The sequence below is a fragment of the Prionailurus bengalensis genome, chromosome A3 (genome assembly GCF_016509475.1).
Source record: "Prionailurus bengalensis isolate Pbe53 chromosome A3, Fcat_Pben_1.1_paternal_pri, whole genome shotgun sequence".
Lineage (NCBI taxonomy): Eukaryota > Metazoa > Chordata > Mammalia > Carnivora > Felidae > Prionailurus > Prionailurus bengalensis.
Window position 1 is genome coordinate 23,969,598 of NC_057354.1, and position 22,011 is coordinate 23,991,608.

The window sequence follows — 22,011 nt, forward strand, 5'->3', positions numbered from 1 at the left end:
GAGTCTGTATTTTTGACCAGATCACGGGAAATGTATTTAACACACATTCATGGATTCCTGCACCTGGCAACACCCAGCCCCTCTTCTTGAGAAGCTTCTAGTCTGCTGGGAAGCTCCCAGCCTGGCCTCCAGGAGGAGCTTAGAAAATGTCTCATAAATAAAAAAGGCTTCTCTTTCCATCTTCCTGCCCTCAAGCCTTGTTTAAAAAAAAAAAAAAAAAACACCTTTGAAAGCACCTGTATCCATCATTGCTTTTCAGATTTGATAACTCGAGGAAGCCCTAGAGTACATCTGAGGTCCACTATTTGAGAAATGCTGTCTGAAAGAGTGAAGTCAGTCTATGAAAACATCTCTCAAATGTGAGTCATCTCTGCAGTTGAGAGCCTGGCTTGGTAGCTGGTAAGAGAATTAATTTACTGTGTGAACATGGGTAGATGTGAGGCAGTTGTCCTTACCATTAGACACCGTTTCTCAAACTTGGATACCCTGAGAGTATGCCCATGGGCCCTGTTGGGACCTACATAAAATCGGGCTACTCCCCACCCAGCCAGGCCCTTACGTACATCCTTCCTTGCTGATGAAGGCCCCCTGGGGAGCCTGTGGGATGCCCTTCCACACAGTGATGGGCTTGGGGTAGCCAGGGTCCGTGGCCCGCCGCTCCTCGCTGTAGCGCCAGTACCGTTCGCCTTTGAAAAAGTAGGTCTTGCCCACGGGTTCCCAGCGCAGAGCTGTGTCAATGCCTTCTCGGGGCAGACAGCTCCCCAGCTCCCCCAGGCTGTGGGGGTACCCAGGCTCCACCGTCACCTCCTTAAATACCCAGTACTTGTCACCTGTAGCCAAGAGAAACCCAGGATCAGCCTTTCCCAGTCACTCAATGCCAGAGGTTGTGGCTGGTGCCACTTGTCCATCTTTTGCTAGGACTGAAGTCATTCACAGAGCCACAGTGTCGGGGGAAACAGTGCAAGGCCTGATTGACAGCCTTTCTGGGAGACTGAGGCTCCTTGGCCCTGGCAGAGCATGGGGGCAAGAAGCCAGAAGCCAGTCACTGCAGATCTTGGGCAACCAGCCCCATGCTTCCCAGCCTCCGTGCCGCACCCTCTGTTCGTTCATGTGAATTGCTCCTTAACTCTCTCTCAGGCTTCCTCAGCCACTCCTGTGGCTTTGCATGCCTTAGTACTCCCCACCTTCCACCAGTGACACCCAACTCTGAGGGCTCACAGCCACTCCCACTGGACCTGAGCCCCAGACCTAGGAGCCCTGACCCAGTGTACACCAGCCTCTGGGCATTTCCAGGTCTGCTTTCTGGAATTCGTCACTACCTCCACAGTGTGCTCCCTCCCTCCTCACCTTTCTGCCCCCCGGTTCCCCAGCAAGAAACCTGGCATCACTTTTGACCCTCTCTTTCCTTCTCCCCTCCATGTTCAGCCTCTTAGGAAGCCTTCTGCATCTTTTAGCTGTCCATCTCTGGCCTCACTGGTCCTCCCTGGTGTGGGCCTTGTTGACTCGCTCCCTCCCCTCCAGCAACCGACTCCGAAATAGCCTCCCTACCTCTGCTCTATTGGATTGCTGCCTGCCCTCTGGCTCTCTGCTGCTCACAAACACCCAGTGGACACCAGTGTTTCTCTAATGGGTCAAGACTGCATTCTGGCCTGGCAACCAAGGCTCCTTAGGACTCTCCCTCACTCTCCCTTCTAGGCCACTGTTCACCGCTCTCCAAGGTGGGCCTCCATGGCTGTCCAGTGGGTCTTCTAAGCTTTTCCAACGTACATGCATATCCCCACACTACTTTATTACCCATGCTGTCCCTTCCTCTTGGACTGCCTTCCTCACTTCTCACTAATTATCTGTATCTTACCCTTCTGAGGCTGGGCCCATCTCAAGATAATTGAAGCGAAGCAACCCAGCCCTGGGTGGGCATGCCATACATGCTAGCTCCCCTGGCTCCTTCCCTGACCTCTCCAGCCAGTGTGACCTCCTCCCAACCAACTCTTACAGAACTGATGGGATGGCCTTCCATGGAGCACTGTACCTGGACGTGGGTGAGCCTTGTCGTCCCACAAACCTGGGAACATACAGACCCTCAACAATTACTTCATGACTTGATTCCCCTGGACTGTGCTTGGCCTGCCTGCAGGGATTAGTCCTGTCAGAAGTCAGTGTCTCTGTTAGGGCTAGAGGGGCTCTTGGAGGGCATCTGCTTCTCACCCCGCCGCTTCCAGTGTACAGATGGGGAAAGGGGGTCCCAGAAAGGGCAGGGAACTGTCACAGTTCTCTTAGCACAGGCTATATTACCTTTGAAGAAGACAAATCTTCCATCAGCTCTTTCATAGGCTGCATCTATGCGGGCAGGCAGGCCCTTCCAGAACTGCTCAATCTGCATGGGGTAGCCCTCTTGTACCCGGTTATTGCGCAGGCGCCAGAACCAGCGATCCTGGGGGGTAAGGGGAGGAGAAAGAAGCATAGCAGGCCCTGCCTTAACTTAGGATCTCAGCCTTGGGGCTCAAGCCCAAATAACCCCAAAGCTTCCCCTGGGCCCAGCCTTGCAACCCTCCGTGATGTCTGTCTATCACATCTAGCTTCCAATGCCCTGAGGAAGACAGGATGCCCACTAACTCTCTTCATATAAGCCTCCTGAAGGTTCTTGCTGTCCAAGGGGCTATGAGACAGACAGCAGACTGGCCTGGTGCAGGGATGAGGTGGGGAGGAGCTGGAAGGGATGGTGCCAGGGGCCTGTAGTGGCCACATGAGGGCAGCAGAGAGTCACTGACATCAGTGGGCCACTCACAAGGCTGGCCACTGAACCTGAGCAGAATGCCCTCCTCACCCTCTGGCTCCATCCAGCAGGGCGAGAACCCTGGGAAGCAAGCTGTGGGAATCCCTCGAGACCTGGGCGTGAATTTACTTCACTTAGCACTGCATGACCGTGGGCACAGTACTGCAAGCACCTCACCTACAAATGGGGGTAATGTTGGGGATCAGAGGAGAGGTAATAGGTAAAGTACCTAGAACAGCACAGGGCACATGGTTGATGTTAAATAAATGGCAGCTCAGTAGGTCAAGAATCTGATGAAAGCCCTCTTCTTCAAACTAGTGTCTTGTGCCAGTACAGCCCTTGGCTGGTAGGCAATCTGTGCAAGGCCTGTAACCTACCAGGACCCTCAGTGTAAATGGGGATGATAAAAGGGGCACCTGGATGGCTCAGTCATTTGAGCATCCGACTCTTGATTTGACTTAGGTCATGATCCCAGGGTCATGGAACCGAGTCCCACATGGGGCTCCATGCTGAGCACAGAGCCTGCTTGGGATTCTCACTCTCCCTCTGCCCCTTTCCCCTGCTCATGTGCTCTCTCTCTCAAATTAAAAAACTAAAATAAAATAAATGGAGATGATAAAACCCAGACTTGCCTAGGAACCGTTGAGTGGGGGGATCAGAATGAATGTGATTTGTAAAAGATGGTACAAAAACTAGAAACGTTTTTTTCAAGGTGTTTTACAAAGCACTTTCATGTTGTTTTTAAAACTTTAGTTTGACTTGCGCAAGTCTATGAAGTAGATTTGATATATACAGAGTCTTTTTTTTTTTTTTTTGAAAGTGAGAGACAGAGACAGACCACGAACAGGGGAGGGACAGAGAGAGAGGGATACACAGAATCCGAAGCAGGCTCCAGGCTCTGTGCTATAAGCCTGATGCTGGGCTCGAACCCACGAGCCACAAGACCACGACCTGAGCCAAAGTTGGATGCTTAACCAACTGAGCCACCCAGGCGTCCCAAGATATACAGAATCTTAAGTAAGGCCAGTGACTTTCCTAGAGCCACTCTGTGAGAGGCAGGATCAGTGCTGACCCGTGTCACCTGATTCTTGCTCAGTCCTCAAACTTGCTGGGAGAGCTCCCTGAGGGGAATGGAGCAGCCCCGCACAGCCACCCAGTGTGATGGAGACACCCTGACCAGACCCCTTTCCGTGGAGGGCTTGTTGCCCTGGCGGCCCGCAATGTGGTCAGCAGGCTGTTTTCAACTGCTGGCCTCTCTGGGGATGGCCTTGGCTTCAGCAAGCTCCCCCAAGGTCATGCCCCTTCTCATCCAATGACTGAATGAAGCAGGAGGTACAAAGTGCCAGCTATTTGGGGCCCTGTGTGGGATGACTCTGATGGGCCATGCTAGCTATAGAACTCCCTGTAGGGGTAGGTGACTCTGCAATGGTCCTAGTTGCTGCTTATATTCTCCTTCTGCCCAGTCTTACTTCCTTCCCTCCTACCCACAGATGTTGATCCCAAAGGTACTTTTTAATCAAAATCCTGCATTCTCAACACTGTCTCAGAGTCCACTTCCCTGGTAACCCAACCTGTAGCATACCAACCAAACGTGCTGCCACCCAGTCAGCCCGTGGCCAATGTGATAGGACCAGGACAAGTGACAAGATGTAGCCTGGCCAGCTTTCTATCAGGCATCCCTCAGTCCCAGCTTCTCAGTCCTGGCAGGATCTGGAGACAGACTCTGCCATTGCCATGTCAGCCCCTACTCCAAGCTGCTATCTTCATGGCCATGCACTCATTTAGTCTTCATACACCCTTCATTAAGGGAATGACCCCACTTTCAGATGGAGACACTGAGGTCCAGAGAAGGGAGACGACTTGCTCAAAGTCGCTGACCAGCAGGTCTCCAGAACTTTCCCCCAGCATTAACCCCTGGGAAGGTATAAGATCACCAGTCTACCCACCTCCTCTTAGAAACAAGTCAATTCGCCCGGCAGCACCAGAAAGGGACCCCAAGTCCTGGCCACTGGGCCAACTCCTGTCCAGGCCCAAAGCGGGCCTAATCCCAGAGCAGTAGCCTTCTCCTGCTCCACAGAGGGGGAGCAAGTGGGAGAGGACCATCTGGGTGTCACCAGTTGACTGGCCCTACCTTAAACACAAACATCTCGCCTCGGAAGAGTGCCACTGTGTTGAAGTTGCCATCACAGATGTTGGGTTTGGCGCCCGGTGTGGACGGCCGGTCCCCGAGGGGCGGCCGAGGTGGCCTGGGCTGGCGCTCATGTTTCCTCTCACTTGGTGAGTGGATCCTGCGGACGGGGAGCGTGGGGAGGGGTCTGGTGGGCTCCAGGGGCTCAGCTGGGGGTCCTGCAGAGAGGGGCTGTATCTTAGACAGGGTCAGCCATTCCCTGCCTCCCGCTGTCATTGCTTCATCATCATCCTGGCAGCTGAGGTCTGTCACCCTCCAGCCTCCTGTTCCCTCTCCCACTTTTTACTTCCCAATCTTTGAGAAAACAGATGAAAATAGTCATTAAATGGGAACTCTCATCTTTCCACCCCCGAATCTGATATCTTCTCTTCTTCTCTCCTGTTATAAGAGAGAACATGTCCTTTCTTGGGCTCAGTGTCCCATACCATCATTCTCTGCTCCCTCTACACATGCCAGCCTCACTTTCTCCCCTTCGTTCCTTATCCCACTCCAGGACAGCCTCTGCCCTGTCACCTACTGAAGCTGCTCTGTCAAGATCTCCAATGACCTTCATGTTGCCAAACCCCAGGGTTACCGACTCAAACTTTGATGTGCATATCAAGATCCAGGGATCTTAATAAAATGGGGATTATGACTCAGAGGGTCTGGGCGGGGGGTCGGGGGGGCGGCTTGCAATTCTGCATTTCTTCAGGCTATTAGGTGATGCCAGTGTTCCTGGTCTGAGGCCCACACTTTGAGTAGGAAGATCATAGGAGCACTTTTCCAGGCCCCTGTTCTGTCTTGGTTTTCCTTCTACTTTATGGGCTGTTCCTTCTCCACTTCCTTTGCTGGCAGCCTTTCCTCACCCACCCTACCCTAAAGGTTGGAGTGCTCCTGGGTGTTCTCTCTACTTTTGTCCCTATGTCAATTTTCTCCCTTGGGTTGCATATTAGGGTCACTGGGAGAGCTTTTAAAACTCATGATGCTCAGAAGACACCCCAGACCAAAGAGAAGCCAATCTCTGACAATGAGAGCATTTTTAAAATGGAAATTCCAAGGTAATTCCAATGAGCCCCCTAGTCACAGATCACTACCTTAAGTGATCTTGATTCCCTGTAGAGAGGGGAGTGGGGAGGTGCCCAGGTTCATGGCTTTAAAGACCCTCTATGTTGGAGCTGTCCAATAGGATGTTCTGTGATGACAGAAATGTTCTATATTAGCACTGTCCAATACAGTAGCCTCCAGCCATTTGTGGCTACTGAGCACTTGAAATGCGTGACTAGTTGTTAGTGTGACAGAGGAACTGAAATTTTAATTTTATTTAATTCTAATTAATATAAATTCAAATTTCAATAGTCACATGTGGCCAGTGGCTATAGATTGGACACCTAAGATTCCAAATCAATATCCCAGCCCAGCTCTCTGAGCAACAGACTGGTAAATCCTATTGCCCCACAATTAGAAAATCCAGAAATCTTGGTGTTGTCCTTGACCCTCACCCCCATGTTGGATCTATCAGCAAATCCTGTCCATTCTACTTTCAAAACACCTTGGTCCCTACCTCCCCTGTCCAGTCCTCCACTGCCTCACTTATGGAGATCCCGCCCATCCTCCAGGGTTCTGGTTGGGGCCATCTGCTCTCTGAGGTCATCAAGGCCTCCAGAAGGGGCCCTCCTCCTGTGCTTCATAGCCCAGGGGCTGAGGCGGCCTGGGCTATGCTGACATACATTTGCTCAAGCAAACTGGTCTTCCCATCTCAACTGACTTGACCAAAACAAGACCTTTGCATTACCAGTGTGAACAGAGAACTGGGAGGGAGGCATGGTAGCAGGCCTTTTATATCTTATCAAAATATCAGCATAGCCTCTCCTTTTTTCTTGCTTAAGAAAACAACCCACTCAGGCAGCTAGTCACAGCCCAGCCCTTAAGAAGGAGCAGCAGCCCCCTCTCCCCTGCCACACACCGTAGATCTTCTGGATGCCCTGGAGATCATCCTGAGGCAGTTTGAAGTTGTGTGTCTCCATGTACTGGTAGAAGGGCGCCATGATGGCGCTGGGGTCGTTGGAGTGCTCCAGTCCTAGCGCATGGCCCAGCTCGTGCACAGCCACCAGGAAGAGGTCATTCCCTGTGGAGAGGGGAGTGGGGAGGTGCCCAGGGCACCCACTTAGGTATCAGTCAACCCATTGCTTCAGCCAACACTGAGCATAGGCTTTGTGCCAGACCCTGTGCTGGAGAAATCATACACAGTCCTGCCTTTCAGAACTCTCGGTATAGTGGGGGATTTGGAGAGAGAAACAAAATAAGTGAGATTAATGTTCCAGGTGCTTTAATAGAAGTCTGTAAGGGTGGAGTGAGGATTCTGAGAAGGGAGGAGTGATTTAAACTTGAAGGAAGATGTGCAGGGAAAGCTTCATAATGGTGAAGTTTACCTCAAGTCTTGAAAGATAAGAAGTTAGGAGAATGGATTCAGAGGGTAGGAGAGGGAGGGGTGGGGGTGGCATTCCTGACAGAGGGAACGCTAAAAACAAGATCCAGGGACAAGCAGGCTCATTCCACTTGGCTCTGGAACAAAGCAGGAGGGGAGGGCAGAGAGAGATGAGGTCAGCCAGGCTGGCAAGTGGGGTTCTGTGATGCCACGCAAAGGAATTTGGATTGGCTTCTTGGCCAGTGGGGGGTTTAGGGCAGGAGTGGGGGTGGTGACATGATGAGTCACTCTGGCTGCTCCGCGCTGAGGAGGGCTGAGAGGGGAAGGAGACCAGAAGCAGGGCTTCCGTGCGCTTTTGGGAAGAAGGTAGAAGGGTCTGGGTGAGAGATGAAAAGGGCAAAGCCAGGGCAGGGAGTACGATGAGCAGAGGGGAGGTCTGGGGGTGGCAGGCTGGCAGTCAGTGTCAGGAGGTCCAGGGGCAGGCAGGGCCCTGATCGTGAGGCGGCTCTCAGTCCAGCAAGACCTTAGTTCTGAAAGAACTGAACCTCGGCCAAGATCAAGGCAGGGGCTCAAATGCGAGCGAAAACAACAAAGTCCAGGTGCCGAAAGTGGGACACGGGATCCCGAGCGCGAAGCTGAGGCAGCAACATGGCACAGTGGTCATGAGCGTGGGCCCCTGAGCCAGATAGACCTCCTTCGTTTCCAGCTTTGTGAACTTGGCCAGAAGGTCTACCTTCTAATCTTCAATATCTTCATTTGTAAAACGGGGAGATCGTACCCCCTTCATAGGGTTATGTGAGGATTGGATGAGGTAATATGTGTGAAGGGTGTGGCACTGCACAGGAGCTGTTGTTACCAGACATCAGATGGAAGCTTGGTGCCTGGAACAAGCCCATCGACCAGAAAGGAAGCATAAGGCCAGTGGGGTTCCAGCTACCAGATTTTCTTAAGCCAACTCCTCTGAGCCTCTGGATTGGGCCTGGGACAGAGCAAGGCCTGACTTTGGGGGGATTAAGTAACCCCAGCTTTGGGAAAGAAACACAAGAGACAGGGAGTTGGGCAGGCTGTCATACTGATAGTCCTGACCTGTCTGTCCATTTGAAAACTCTTGCTTGCCTTGACCTTTGGCATTTGAGCTCTGCCTCTCATTGCCCTGCCCTAAGGCATGCTACAGCTCATTCCTGTCGGTTCCGAGTGCAGGGGAGGCTACCAGGGACCCAGGAGGTGGTCAGGAGTCCTAGTGCCTACTTTGGCTCTGGTGTCACTGGCAAAGTTGCCCAGCCCAGCCCAACTGAGGGACCCATGAGAATCAGATGGGACTGAGGATTGTCTCTGGCCATTTTGGCTACGGTCTCGGAAGAGAGAAGAGCCTTATGGGGCAGACCCCGACGCAAGCATGCCTGCCGCTCTGCTGACACCACCCGTGTCTTCAGCAAAATGGGGATGGGCAAGATCAGTGCAAGGTTGGCCAAGAGCCTGGGGCTGGCCTTCTGCTGGGGAAGGGCAAGCTGGCAGGAGGAGGCCAGGCCGCCCCCAGTTCCTTCCTCGGGTCCTGGTTCCTCTGGCACCGGGGAAGGGTGAGCTCATCTCTCAGCTCTATCCCAAACAAAGGCGGCTGCTAGAGCCAGCGGAAGGCAGCTCCGCTTCCTGGGGGCTGGTCCTGCCTAGCTCTGCCTCCTGGCCTATTCTTCCACCTTCACAAGCTGTTCGGGCCTCTCGTCTGCTGACCAGGCTCTTCCTCAGGGGGCATCCACAGGGATCTCCACTGGGAACCAGGCAGCAGCGCTCTGAGTACTTGGCAAGACTCTAAACCTTTGTCCTCAGCCTGTGTCTGTTACTCTGTAGCCTCTGTGCCTGGATCCCTGCAGAGAATAGTAGTAAGCCCTTGAAGGAAAAGGGACTGTGGGTTTATTCCAGGGACCAAAAAGCCGAAAAGAACTGGGGGAACTGGCATCCTGTTGCACAGAAGCCCAAGAGACCTGCTAAGTGGGGGCTGCTCTGGGGAGATGGAAGGACAGGGAAGGGCAGAAGAACTCCCTGGAGCTAGAGAGGGCAGAATGCTAGGAAGGCAGAAGGATGGAGGATATCCCAGTGCTTAATAGGCAGGTGGCTGTTAGGGTCTTCACTCTCCAAGAGGGTGAGAAACAAGGAAGCGGAGTAGTCAGAAGTGCGGTCTGAGGGAGCCAGAAGGACATGAATCCCAGCTCTGCCATGTTGCAGCAGTGTGACATTTTAAATCTCTTCTTCTGTAAAATGCAGGGAATAACGGTACCTGCATTCTAAGAATGAGGGTGAAATTAATGGGGCAAGGTAGGCAAAGTGCTCACATCTGCCTCCTGGCACAGAACTACAGATCACTATTAATTAGCAGGGTCACATTGAGGTATGTGAGGGGACCAGCATCCCCAATAGGGAGTGTTCCTGTGGGCTGGGAGCTCAAGTCCCAGCAGGGGTCTCCTAGCAGGTACCCAAAACTCTTACTCAACTATCTCTGCTTCGTTTCCTTCCCGTGGAACCTCCATACTTGATCAGTCCCATCTCATCAAGCCCTCCAGCCCCCCAAAGGCTATAACATTTCCTTTTGCCTCCATTCTTTTGCCAGTGCTGTCCCCTCTACCCAGAATAGCCTTACTCCTTCAAAGTTCAGCTCAGTGCCACATTTTCCAGAAAGACTTCCTTGATTTCCCCCACTGGCAGTGAGTGATTCCTCCTCTACCCTCCCAGCAGTTTATCTGAACCATCTTTATGGCACTGATCACTTTCCACCATACGTTACAGCCACCAGCACACTCTCTCTTCCGCTCCAGGGGTGTGAGCTCCTCGAGGGCAAGCTTTGTGCAGCCAGGATGGAACAGTGCCAAACATTCAGTATTTTTCCAGGTGTGGTTCTTGGACCACCTGCAGCATAACCACCTGGGGCGATTACTAAAAATTCAGAGTCCTGGGTACATACCTGTCTCTGCCACTTACTATGTGAGTTTTTATAACCACACGGAACTTTACATTCCTCATCTGTTAAAGGGATATTATGATCCCTGCCTGGTCTAGCTCCCAGGGTCAGGAGAGAGTCACAGACGTGATTGCAGAAGAACTCTACTCTGTGAAGGGCTGGTCTCAATGACGCTTCCTGTCTTGTCACCTTTCTCAGGGCTGGGCTTCCTTCTCATCAGAGCTTAGTGAACTCAGACATCACTGTTGGACTCCTTGAAAAGAGATGAGGACAGAAGGTGCCTGGAAGCAGCCCCTGAAGCCAGCTGGAAGGTATGGTGGGCCAGACTGCCTTTCACACAGACTCCAATGACGTGGAGAATCAGGATCACCCTTACACCCTTATAATGCAGTGGTTCTCTAGGAGAGCCTTTTAAACACATAGGTGGAGGAGCTTCTGATTCAGGAGTTTTGGGTTAGGACTTAGGCAACATTTTTTGTTTTTTAAATTAAGTTCCCTCAAGTGAATTTTATAGTGATTGGCTCAGGCTGACACACCTGAACCAAGCACTCACCCTCAGCATCACTAACAGTGGGGCAGCCTATATCATACGTGCTTTCTAACATGATGCAGAAGGGAGGACCCAACCACTCCAGAAGCTCTTGCCAAAATGTGAATTTAGTCAGGTCTATAGGACTAATTACCAATATTCAGGATATATGAGGAAGGGAGACGTGTTAAAAGTGAATCTGAATTTCATCAAGCCAAATGAGTGTACTGTGGACAAGTGACAGTTTTTTCAACAAATATTGGCGGGGTTGGGGGTGGGGAAGCGAGCTGACTATTGTAAGTGAAAACAGCGTAAGAAACATGTCACCCATGCAGGATGTGTGGATATTGTCTGGATCTTGATGCAAGCAAACAGCTGGAAGGGACATTTTTGAGGCGATTTTGGGAAATGAATACAAACAGGAATTGGATTTTAAGAAATTATTGTTAATTTTGTTGGGTTTGATAATGGTTTTGTGGTTGTGTTAAAAATAATCTATTTGGGGTGCCTGGGTGACTCAGTTGGCTGAGTGTCTAACTCTTGATTTTGGCTTAGGTCATGATCCCAGGGTTGTGGGATCAATCCCTGTGTCAGGCTCCTCGCTGAACATGGAGCCTGCTTAAGATTCTCTCTCTCTCTCTCTCTCTCTCTCTCTCTCTTTCTGCCCCTCTCCCCTGCTTGTGCTCTCTGTCTCTCTAAAATATATAAAAAGAATTTTTTGAAAGAAAATAATCTATGAGAAGATTTGAAGGAGTACATGCACCCTGATGTTTATAGCAGCACTATCAATAATAGCCAAACTATGGAAAGAGCCTAAGTATCCACCCACTGAAGAATGGATAAAGAAGATGTAGTGTGTATATATGTGTGTGTGTGTACATATATGTATGTATATATGTATATATGTATATATGTATATATATGTACGTATATACATATATGTGTGTATGTATGTGTATATATGTGTGTGTATATGTATGTATATATGTGTGTATGTGTATGTGTGTGTGTATACACACACACACACACACACACACACATGCAGTGGAATATTACTCAGCCATCAAAGAGAATGAAAGCTTGCCATTTGCAACAATGTGGATGGAGCTAGAGTATATTATGCTAAGCGAAATAAGTCAGTAAGAGAAAGACAAATACCATGTTTTCACTCATAGGTATAATTTAGGAAACAAAACAGATGAACATATGGGAAGGGGAAGAGAGAGAGAGAGAAGCAAACCATAAGAGACTCTTAATGATAGAGAACAGACTAAGGGTTGATGGAGGGAGATGGGCTAGATAGGTGATGGGCATTATGGAGGGCACTTGTGATGAGCACTGGGTGTTGTGTGTAAGTGATGAATCACTAAATTCTACTTCTGAAACCAATATTACACTGTATGTTAACTAACTAGAATTTAGATAAAAATTTGGAAGAAAAAAAATAATCTGTTAGGGCTATGTCCTAAAGTATTTACAGATGAAATGATATTGTGCCAAGGATTTTCTTTAAAATACATCAGCCAAGGGGCGCCTGGGTGGCGCAGTCGGTTAAGCGTCCGGCTTCAGCCAGGTCACGATCTCGCCGTCCGTGAGTTCGAGCCCCGCGTCAGGCTCTGGGCTGATGGCTCAGAGCCTGGAGCCTGTTTCCGATTCTGTGACTCCCTCTCTCTCTGCCCCTCCCCCGTTCATGCTCTGTCTCTCTCTGTCCCAAAAATAAATAAACGTTGAAAAAAAAAAAATTTAAAAAAATACATCAGCCAAAAAATACAAGTGGCAGGGGGAGAGTAGATGAAATAGCAGTGACATCATGTTGGTAATTGCTGAAGCAAGGGGATGGGTGCCTGGGGGTTCATATTATCATTTTCTCTTCTTTTGTGAGTTTGAAGTTTTCCATAATGGAAATTTAGAAGAGAGAAGAGAGCCAGTAAACACAAAGTTCCCAGGAGGTTCCATCCACTCCCTCAGTGAATTTATGTGAAAATTAAACGAGATGATATACAGGTGCTCCATAAATCTTGGTTCCTTTCATCTCCTTCCAGAAACCGTCCTAGGGCAACCTGCTGCATCAGGGGTCTATTGCCATAGTTAGGAACTACATCTGAACAGTTCATGCTCAGTTTTCCAGAGCATAGAAAAGTCCCAACTCTTGTCCAAAGAAGACATTGGCCGTCTTGGACTCTCTATCAGAATTGGCAGATGTTCATTGGGATGGGATAGGACTGGGAGGATGCTGGGATTGTGCCTATCCACAGGTCCCAGCTTCTTCCCACGTGCACTCCCAGAAGTTCTTGGGACTTTGAGACTGGGCCCAAGGTCTCCAACAGCAAGGAGTGCTTTCGGGCAGAACAAACCTCAGAGCTGGGAAGAGGAGGGCCGGGTTGTTAAGAGTATCTTCTCAGTGCCTCCTCTGGCCAAGATTCCTTTAAGAATTCATTTGTCTCTATCAGGGCTATAACTAAAATCTTGCCAGCTAACAGTGCCTGCCTGGCACGTAACAGGGCTCAAAAATGTTAGTTTCTTTTCCTCGCACTTTATCAGTTAGCACAGCCAGCCATTCGTTGACACTGATTCAAGAATAAGCATGGGAGAAAGAAGAGGTGTTCAGAAAGCCAGGAAACACATTCAGGACATAAGGAAAGGGATACCAGGGCAGAGGAAATGGAGCTGGATAGGAAAGAGGACCAACATTTGAAGAGGGCAAGGGACAAAGAGAAATGCGACAGTTTCATATCTCTGCAGAGGCTGAGCCTTGGCCAAAACACTTCCTGAACCATCCTTTCACAGATGAGCCAAGGGCTGCCGATCCTTGATTCATGCATGCAATGATATGAAATGTTCTCAAGGAGGCTGTCCTCATCCAAAGACACCAGACTCAGCCTCTGAGGAGACAGGCCTGTACAAGTGTGCTCTCAGCCTGAAGCATAGCCTAAGTAAAAGAATGCCCTGTGTTTCCCAAACTTGCCTATGCTTAAGAATCAGAGTGTCCAGGGGTAGGCCTTGGGTATCTATATATATGACAAGAAACCCGGGTGATTCTTATGATCAGGCAAGTTAAGGAAACTCTGAGGATAAAGACAGTGTTTCTCAAGGGGGATGGAACACGTATATCAGAAGTGCCTGGAGAATTTATTACACCAAGTGCAGATTCCCAAGCCTGACCCCAGAATCAGAGAATCAGAATAGCAAGAGGTTAAGGGCCTAGAACCTGGCCCCTAACCTGGAATGTGCTTTTTTAAACATATATTTTTTTTAATTTTTAAAAATGTTTATTCATTTTTGAGAGAGAGAGAGAGAGCAAGCAGGGGAGGAGCAGAGAGAGAGAGGGACACAGAATCTGAAGCAGGCTCCAGGCTCTGAGCTCTCAGCACAGAGCCTGATGTGGAGCTTGAACTCACAAACCGTGAGATCATGACCTGAGCAGAAGTCGGACACTTAACCAACTGAGCCACCCAGGAGCCCCTAAAAAGATTTCTGGGTGATTCTGGTGTGCCCTGCAATTTGAGAACCATGAAAGTTTAGCTTGGTAGCTGAGAGTATGTGCTTCAGGGGTGTCTGGCTAGTTCAGTCAGTAGAGCATGCAACTCTTGATCTCAGGATTGGGAGTCTGAGCCCCACGTTGGGTGCATAGGTTACTCAAAAAAAAAAAAAAAAAAAAAAAAAAGAGTGTGTGTTCCGGAGTCATAATACCCAGGTTCAACGCCTTACTTTCACCAACTATGGGACTGTAGATAGACTACTTAATGTTTCTACATACCTCAGTTTACCTATCTATAAAATGGAGGTCATAATAATAAATACATACTACATAGTATGTGGAAAGCACTTGACATGGATCTTAGAATATCAACATGCTAATCATTATCTGTTCTCCCTAAAAGCCAGAATCCTCTATCCCTTTCTCCTCCGCACTCATCTCCGCATTTTCTTGGTATTTTTGCTACAAGCTTCAGTACAGTCTGCTTTGTGACAGGGTTACTTATATACACACTGTCTCCCCCCCCCCCCCCCCCCCCCCCCCACTTAGCTGTGGACTACTAGAAGGCAGAGAGCATGTCTTTTTTAAAATGTTTGGAGCCACCCCACCCCCCACCCCCCAGGCCACCAGGCTGTGTATCATGTTACACTAGGGTTGGAAGGGAGCTTAGAGATCACCTAGTCCAGTCCCTCATTTTTAGCTAGCTAGCTAGCTAGCTAGCTATTTTTAAAGAGAGATGTTATTTTTTTTTAATGTTTATTAATTCTTAGGGGGAGAGAAATAGAGAGCCAGTGGAGGAAAGGGCAGAGAGAGAGGGAGACAGAGAATCCCAAGCAGGTTCGGCTCAGTGAGTGCAGAGCCTGGTGTGGGGCTTGAACCCACGAACCGCGAGATCATGACCTGAGCCAAAATCAAGAGTTGGATGCTTAACCGACTGAGCCACCCAGGCACCCTCAGTCCCTCATTTTTTATATGAGGAGATTGAGGGTGAATCATTTGCCCGGAGTCACACAGCCAGGTTGTTGAGCAGTGGTTTGAGCCCTAACTACCCACTTCCAGCTTTGCCATTCCAGCCCGAAGCCTTTCATCTTAAAAATGGACATAATGAGGGGCATATGGGTGGCTCAGTTGGTTGAGCGTCTGACTTTGGCTCAAGTCATGATCTCACGGTTTGTGGGTTCAAGCCCTGCATTGGGCTCTCTGCTGTCATTACTGACCCTGCTTCAGATTCTCTGTCCCCCTCTTCCTGTCCCTCCCCCACTTGTACTCTCTCTCTCAAAAATAAATAAACATTAAAAAAAATTTTTTTAACGTAAAAATGGGCATAATGATGTATACTTGCCTGCTTACTAAGCAAGTGCTTTAGGAGTAAACACTGATGGAGAATGCTTTTGCAACCTGAAGAGTATTGTTACTATTACTGTACAATACTGACTCTGGTTCCATATAATATTCATTGAGTCACCGTGGTGAGGAGCAAGTTAACCAAGGATGTTAGAGTAACTATGGGGCCTGTTATTCACCCATGAGGTTGATATAAGGGAAAGAGAGTAATGGTATCTCTTAAGATGGCCTTTGAAGCCACTATCAGGCCAGAGCCTACCACTTTCACACCCCACTTTCAGCTTTAATGGCTTTTTTACCTTTTTCTCAAGCCTCTGATCCATTACTTTATCTTCTTATTCATGGCCTAACCCCTCCCTCTTGACTCAGCCCCCTTAGACCATTTACTAAGTGATCTGACTCAACTCCGGGGCCCTGGTCCTGAAGGACCAGAGACCTCAGTTCCCACCCTCCTAGGTTCTTAGTTCTTGGACATGAAGTTACAGGGCAGGAAGCTTATCTATGGCATCCCAAGTTCTTCCTCAGGACTTCTTTCCCTGAAAATCCAGGACTGACCCCCTGTCCCCCTCATGGCCTTACCATCATGGTTGGCATTTCCTAGTGTCCACGGCTCATCTGAATCAAAGTGAGTGTCTCCTCCAATCCCTGGGCCAGGAAAGTAGGCATGGGCCAGGAATCCCCCTTCTCCATCAAATGGGGAGCTGTCGCCATGGAAACCAGAAGCAAAGAAGATCATGATGTCTGCCTCCTTCCGGTCACTTTTGATCTCATGATATGGCACCTCTTCAAAGGTCAGCGGGGTCACCTTCTGCCACACATCAAAAGCCTGGCGAATTGCTTTCCGTGTGTCTAGCTCCCCCACCTTTGGGGTGTAGTTGTGAATGCTGGTAAGAGAAGAAAGGATCATTAGGGAGAAACTGTCAGAGTCAGAGGCTTGCAGAGCTAGAAGGGACAGCAGAGACCACAGGGACCAGTAATCTTCACATTTTGAACCCTAGAATTCTGCTGAGGTATCCCAAGGGTTGAAGAAGAGGCTAGGTGGGCAAGGCTCTGGGTCCCCACCCCTGCCTCAGTCAGAGCAGCTTTGCTGTGATCAATGTTTTGTATCTGCACTCTCACAAAGTTTGTGTTGAAAACAGAATTCCACTTGAGCTTGCAGAAAAAAAAAATTAAGTTCGTGGATAGCATTTTCTAAGTTTTAAGTTTTTCTCCCAATACACAAAGCATATGTATAGAACATTTAAAAAGGTATAGAAATACTGAAGCAGTGGAGGGTTTAAGTAAAACATCCCTTTTAAAAATGTTTGGCACCAACTACTTGTCTACTGCTTGTCTACCTAGGAAATTGGTATAGAGTGGTATCTGATTTCGTCAGTTATAGATTTAGCTATTGAAGGTTACAGCAGCCATATTGAATGGTTCTCCATAGCAGAACGTCATTACTCCTGGGTGCTCTGCCTCCTGAACACCTGGGCAAGGATTATTCACCCATTCTATAGGTAAGAAAACTGAGGCCAGAGAGGTTGAGTAATAGAAGTTAAGGTTAGAAGCCAGTTCTTTCTCTTGATTCATTTTACCACTTCAGGAGATCTTAAGATCTATCCAGTTTCTAACCCAGATTCTTCTTGGGTTTCCTTCTTTTGTCAGAATTCTAGAAAAAGCCTGTTCTGGTTTCTATAGCTCATCAGCAGGAGAGCCCTTCATTCTTCAGCTTTTAGGATCTCTGTCTTAGATCCTACCCCTGAACCCAAGGCATCCACTGAGATGGAATCAGAGCCTTGAGAGGTGCCAGCCAGAGCCCAGCTGAGCCTGCCCTATGCCTGGCCTTTCCTGCAGCCCTACTCTGAATTCTGCTGTCTGAGTCTGCTGTGATGGGCTCCGCCATCCCTGTCCTTGGTCACTGGTCTGACTTGGAGGCTGATCCTCTTCAGCCCTTGGTTTCCCCAGACACTTCAGGAGTGAGTCTGCTAACAACTGGAGCTCTGCTGGGAAGTTTGGGTGAAGTCTGTCAGGCTAAGTGGAGAAGGGATCCAGATAAAAGGAAGTGGGTGGGGTTTGGCAAGTAGTGATAGGGAGAGTGAGTTCAGCCATGGCTCTTTATCACAGCTGAGAGTTGCTGAACAATCCCTATCCCACTTTCTCAAACTGTAGGACTCTAAACAGGACACAGCTAATGAGCCCCCAAAGGACCAAATAAACCTGAAGTTCGAGATACGGCATCCTCTGGAAGCCACAAGGGGGACAAAGTGATAGCCTTTCAGCACCTGGTCCTGATGCCCGCATACTTGGCTCTCACCCTGATCACAGACCCACCTACACCGTGAGCCTCTGAAACTCAGGCCAGGACAAAACTGAGTGTGGGTGGAGCCAAAGCCATGGAAGAGGAGAGGTAGTGAAAGCACCTGTAGGTGATGTGTTTTTGTCTCCACTTCTGTCCAGTCAGGGCATAGCGCTTGTTCCTCCGCCTACGGCTTAAGTGGGGGTGATCAGGGACACCACAGCGGGGTTTCTTCATCCACCTGGGCAGAGAGAGGACACACACACACACACACACACACACACACACACACGTGTTGTGGTCACTGGACACTCTAGGAAGGCATTGCAGTCTAAATAGCAGTGTGCATCCTGATGCTAGACTCTGGGGCCCTGGCTCTGAGGGGTTCCCCCACAGGAACACAATAGACTGATTACTTAATTCATTCATTTACAATTGATTATGCCAACACAGGGCTGAATTAGAGCCTGGGAGTCAGAGACACAGGCTTGATGGTTCTAGCTCCACCACTAATTGTAGGAGCCCAAGCAAACGATCATTGTGAACTTCAGTTTCCTCCTCTGCCACACGAGAATCACAGCTCTCACTGTCCTTAGGTTATAGAAAGCCTCAAAGGAGGGGGTATATGTGGAAATACTCTGTAAATGGAATTAGATCACATCACTCCCTGGTTTAAAACCCTTCAATGATTTCCCCCAAACACCTAGAATAAGATCCAAACTCCTCACATTGGTCCACAGGGACGCACACAATCAAGCTCCTGTCTACGCGTCAGACGACATCTTCACCCTCCTTCCCCCTCATAGACTCTGCTCCAGCCACAATGGCCTTCTTGCTGTGTCTTGCACATGCTAAGATTATTCCCACTTCAGGGCCTTTGTTCCCTCTGCTTTGCGATGCTCTTCTTCTTCACATGGTTTGCTTTTCATTAAGGTCTCTGCTCAAACGTTCCCCTTTAGAGAGGACTTCCCTGCCCACCCTATCTGAAATAGCTTCCTCCTCCCATCCTGCCGCTATCTGCTTATCCTGCTTCATTTTTCTTCATAGCATTAGTCATTGCCTGAAATGATATAATATATTCACTTTTTTGTTTAGTCTTTGTCTCTCTTAGCAGATTCTAAGTTCCATGAGGATAGGAACCTTGCCTGTACAGTGGCTGACACAGAAGATGTTCAATAATGATTTGTTGAATGAATGAATGAATGAATGAATGAATGAATCAGAACTACCCAAAAGTAGAATGGCATAGCTTGTAAGACAGCAAATTCCTTTTTGCTATAGATGTTCAAAATGTGTAGGATTGTAGGACTGTAAGACTTAGAATTCTGTGCAGCATTTAGTGTGCTGTATTGTGATTTTAAATCTATTAGTCCATTACCTTTAATAAATGGCAAATTCTCTGAGGACTGGAATGTTATTATATTCATCATTGCGTCCCCAGAAGCTAGTCCAGTGCCTGGAACTAAGTAAATCCTGATAACTGTTTGTTGTCAGGTTAAGTTACATTTCGGGATTAGTGAGTCTGGGACATCGTTAAAAAAAAAAAAAAAAAAAAAAAGGCCAGGGTAGGATATTTTAAAAGATCATGGCTGATTGGAGCCCAGGTCATCCTTGCATTTTATTTCCCTGTGCTGGCCCAATGACCAACTCTAGCTTGAGATTGCTGGAGGGGAAAACAGTCTACCTCAGGTACGGTTGTTGAAAGCAGTTGTCATTGGCAATATAGAGACTATTTTAACCAAATAGTTTTTTAAAAGCCCCCTGAGGGACTTAACCAGGTCTTACTCATCTTTGCATGCTTCATATTGCCTAGACTGCCTGTACTCAGAAATGAATAATAAAAGACATAATAATAATAATATCATGTATTTGTATAAACATTTCTAATTGTTACAGTGTCTGTGTTCTTTTAAAGAAATGTTTTGATTCTTGAAACAACTCTGTGAGGTAGCCAGAAACTATTTATCCTCAATTTTGCAGATGAGGGAAAAGACACACAGATAAATCAAGTAACTTGCAAAATATAGCTTTGAGGCAGGACTGGAACTTAGTTGAATGAATAAGTGAACTAGTAATGAATGCAATTTAACAAACAAAAGCAAACAAACAAAAGCCTGTGCTTAGCACAGGTTTGGGTTACAGGATATGTTGAATGAAGGAATGAATGAGTGGTGAACAATGTGTAACATTTCCCAAGGTAGGCACTCAAAAATTAGTACTTTAAAACGCTAATCTCGCTTTCTTTCACTGACAGTCCTTGGGAAGAATGGGGAGCTACCTCTGCTACAGCAAGGCTGAGCTAGACCTGGAAGGGCCCCCAGGGAGGAAAGGGGCCCAGAGAAAGGCAGTGACTGCCCAAGGTCACAGAGCTGGAAGGGAAACTAAGGTCTCTAAACTCTACCCCCAAACAGCCTCCCCACTCAGGTCTGGGATTAAGCATGAGCGCATTCTCCCTTCTCGTGCCTCCCAAACAGCGTTCCCCCCGTCTTCCTACAAAAAAGTGGGGGCAGAAATGCAAGTGGGAAATGCCATCCTCCTCCCTCAGATCATTCCGTCCACCTGCCACTCTCTGAACCCTGTCCAACAGGCCTGGGGCTTTCTGGAACAGAGTAAAACCCAAGGCCAGGTGGTGCCTCAGCAGAGACATCAGTGCTCCTGCCCCAGGACGCACTGCCATGAAGCCTGCACAAAGCCCTCAAAATAACCTCCACTTTGAAAGGCGGCCGGGCTGTCTTCAACCAAGTCACTCACGAGGCCACACGAGGCCACAGGGCCAAGGCTTCCACTGTCCTCACGATACCATAGCAGCGGTCAAACATATTGTCTCAGAAGTTCACAATCTTGCAGTCAGAGAATCCGAGGAATAGAAAATGTTCCTACAGAATTATAGGATCATAAAACCCCAGACTCACCAAATGTTAACAGCTTAGAATAATGGGATCTAGAATCTGAGAGTCGTAATCCAACACCCCCCTTTGTAACTGAACAAGCTGGGACCCAGAGAGATGAATCTCTCAAGGAGTGAGTGACTCACCCTCCGGGGGCGGGGGGAGGATTGATCCTGGATCCACAATCAGCTGGATTCTCTGTTCCCCACCCACCACCTCCCCACACCCCCTCATGGGGCCCTGCTCCCTGCATCCACCTCTGCTCAGGACCCCACTGCTCACCGCCTCCTTGGGAAACTCCCCCGGGCTCTCTGCCATGCCCTCACTGCAGCAATGGGCAATGGCTTTCCTTCAGCTGCTTTAATGACTTTTATGGCTATTTCCTAAACAAATGTGAGGATACATAACTCTCTCTGATCTTCAAACAAACAAAAATTCACCCACCTCCAGCTACCTTCTATTTGTCCTTCACTGATAGGCTTCTAGAAAGTCTTGCCTACACTTGCCATCTCTACTCATCATCTCCCCTTCCACCCCCTGCAGTCTGACCCTGCAAGGGCTTCCTGGCTGCTAAACTCGGCTGACACTTTTGGATCTCCTAAGTGATCACTCTGCAGCAGCCGGCCCGCTCACCATCCCCGCTTCTCTACCGTGACACATAGCCCCTGGCTTCCTCCACTGCTCTGGCCGCTCCTCTTCAGCTTGCATCATGAGGATTCCATTCTCGGCACCCGTCCCTTCCTCTTCTTCGTGCTCCCCCTGAGTAAATGTGACCGTCCCCATGGTCTGGCTCATTTTGTTATTACTTCCTAAGTATCTCCCTGAAAACAAGTGTTTCCTCCTGAGTTCCAGACTGGTGCAGCTAGATGATTGTACTTTTCACGATGCGGTGAGCCTCTGGAGGGGAGAGATCGTAGGATCCTGTCCAGTGCCTGGCACACGTAGGCATTTAGCAAATATTTGATAAATGGAAAAAGTGGAACAAGAGCTACCAGCTCCTGATCATTCAAGAGCTCTTTGTATCAGCTGAGATGTGTACATCTCAGGGAATGCCAGAGGGGTGATTCATAAAGCCAAAAGTTACTAGAGTCAGAGGAGGTTTAAGACCATCTCCAACCAAACCTCTTATTGTGCTCAAAAGGAAACTGAGGTCCAGCAGGGATAAGACACTTGTTCAAG

The 22,011-nt window shown here is 48.7% G+C and overlaps 1 protein-coding gene and 1 long non-coding RNA gene across 2 annotated transcripts in view; one reads left to right on the forward strand and one right to left on the reverse strand.

The window, feature by feature from the left end:
* The window catches only part of MMP24 (matrix metallopeptidase 24), a 44,899-nt gene that overhangs the window by 4,313 nt on the left and 18,575 nt on the right, over positions 1–22,011 (reverse strand). The window contains exons 3-8 of the mRNA XM_043604673.1: positions 18,069–18,185; positions 16,246–16,550; positions 6,904–7,065; positions 4,905–5,119; positions 2,293–2,431; positions 564–830 (exon numbers count right to left, since the gene is read on the reverse strand). Of these exons, the coding sequence (XP_043460608.1) occupies positions 564–830; positions 2,293–2,431; positions 4,905–5,119; positions 6,904–7,065; positions 16,246–16,550; positions 18,069–18,185 (1,205 nt within the window). The remainder of the gene's footprint in view (positions 1–563; positions 831–2,292; positions 2,432–4,904; positions 5,120–6,903; positions 7,066–16,245; positions 16,551–18,068; positions 18,186–22,011) is intronic.
* LOC122497528 lies at positions 275–21,617 on the forward strand. The gene is made up of 3 exons (XR_006301136.1): positions 275–399; positions 10,514–10,626; positions 21,376–21,617. It is a non-coding gene; the product is annotated as an uncharacterized LOC122497528 (long non-coding RNA).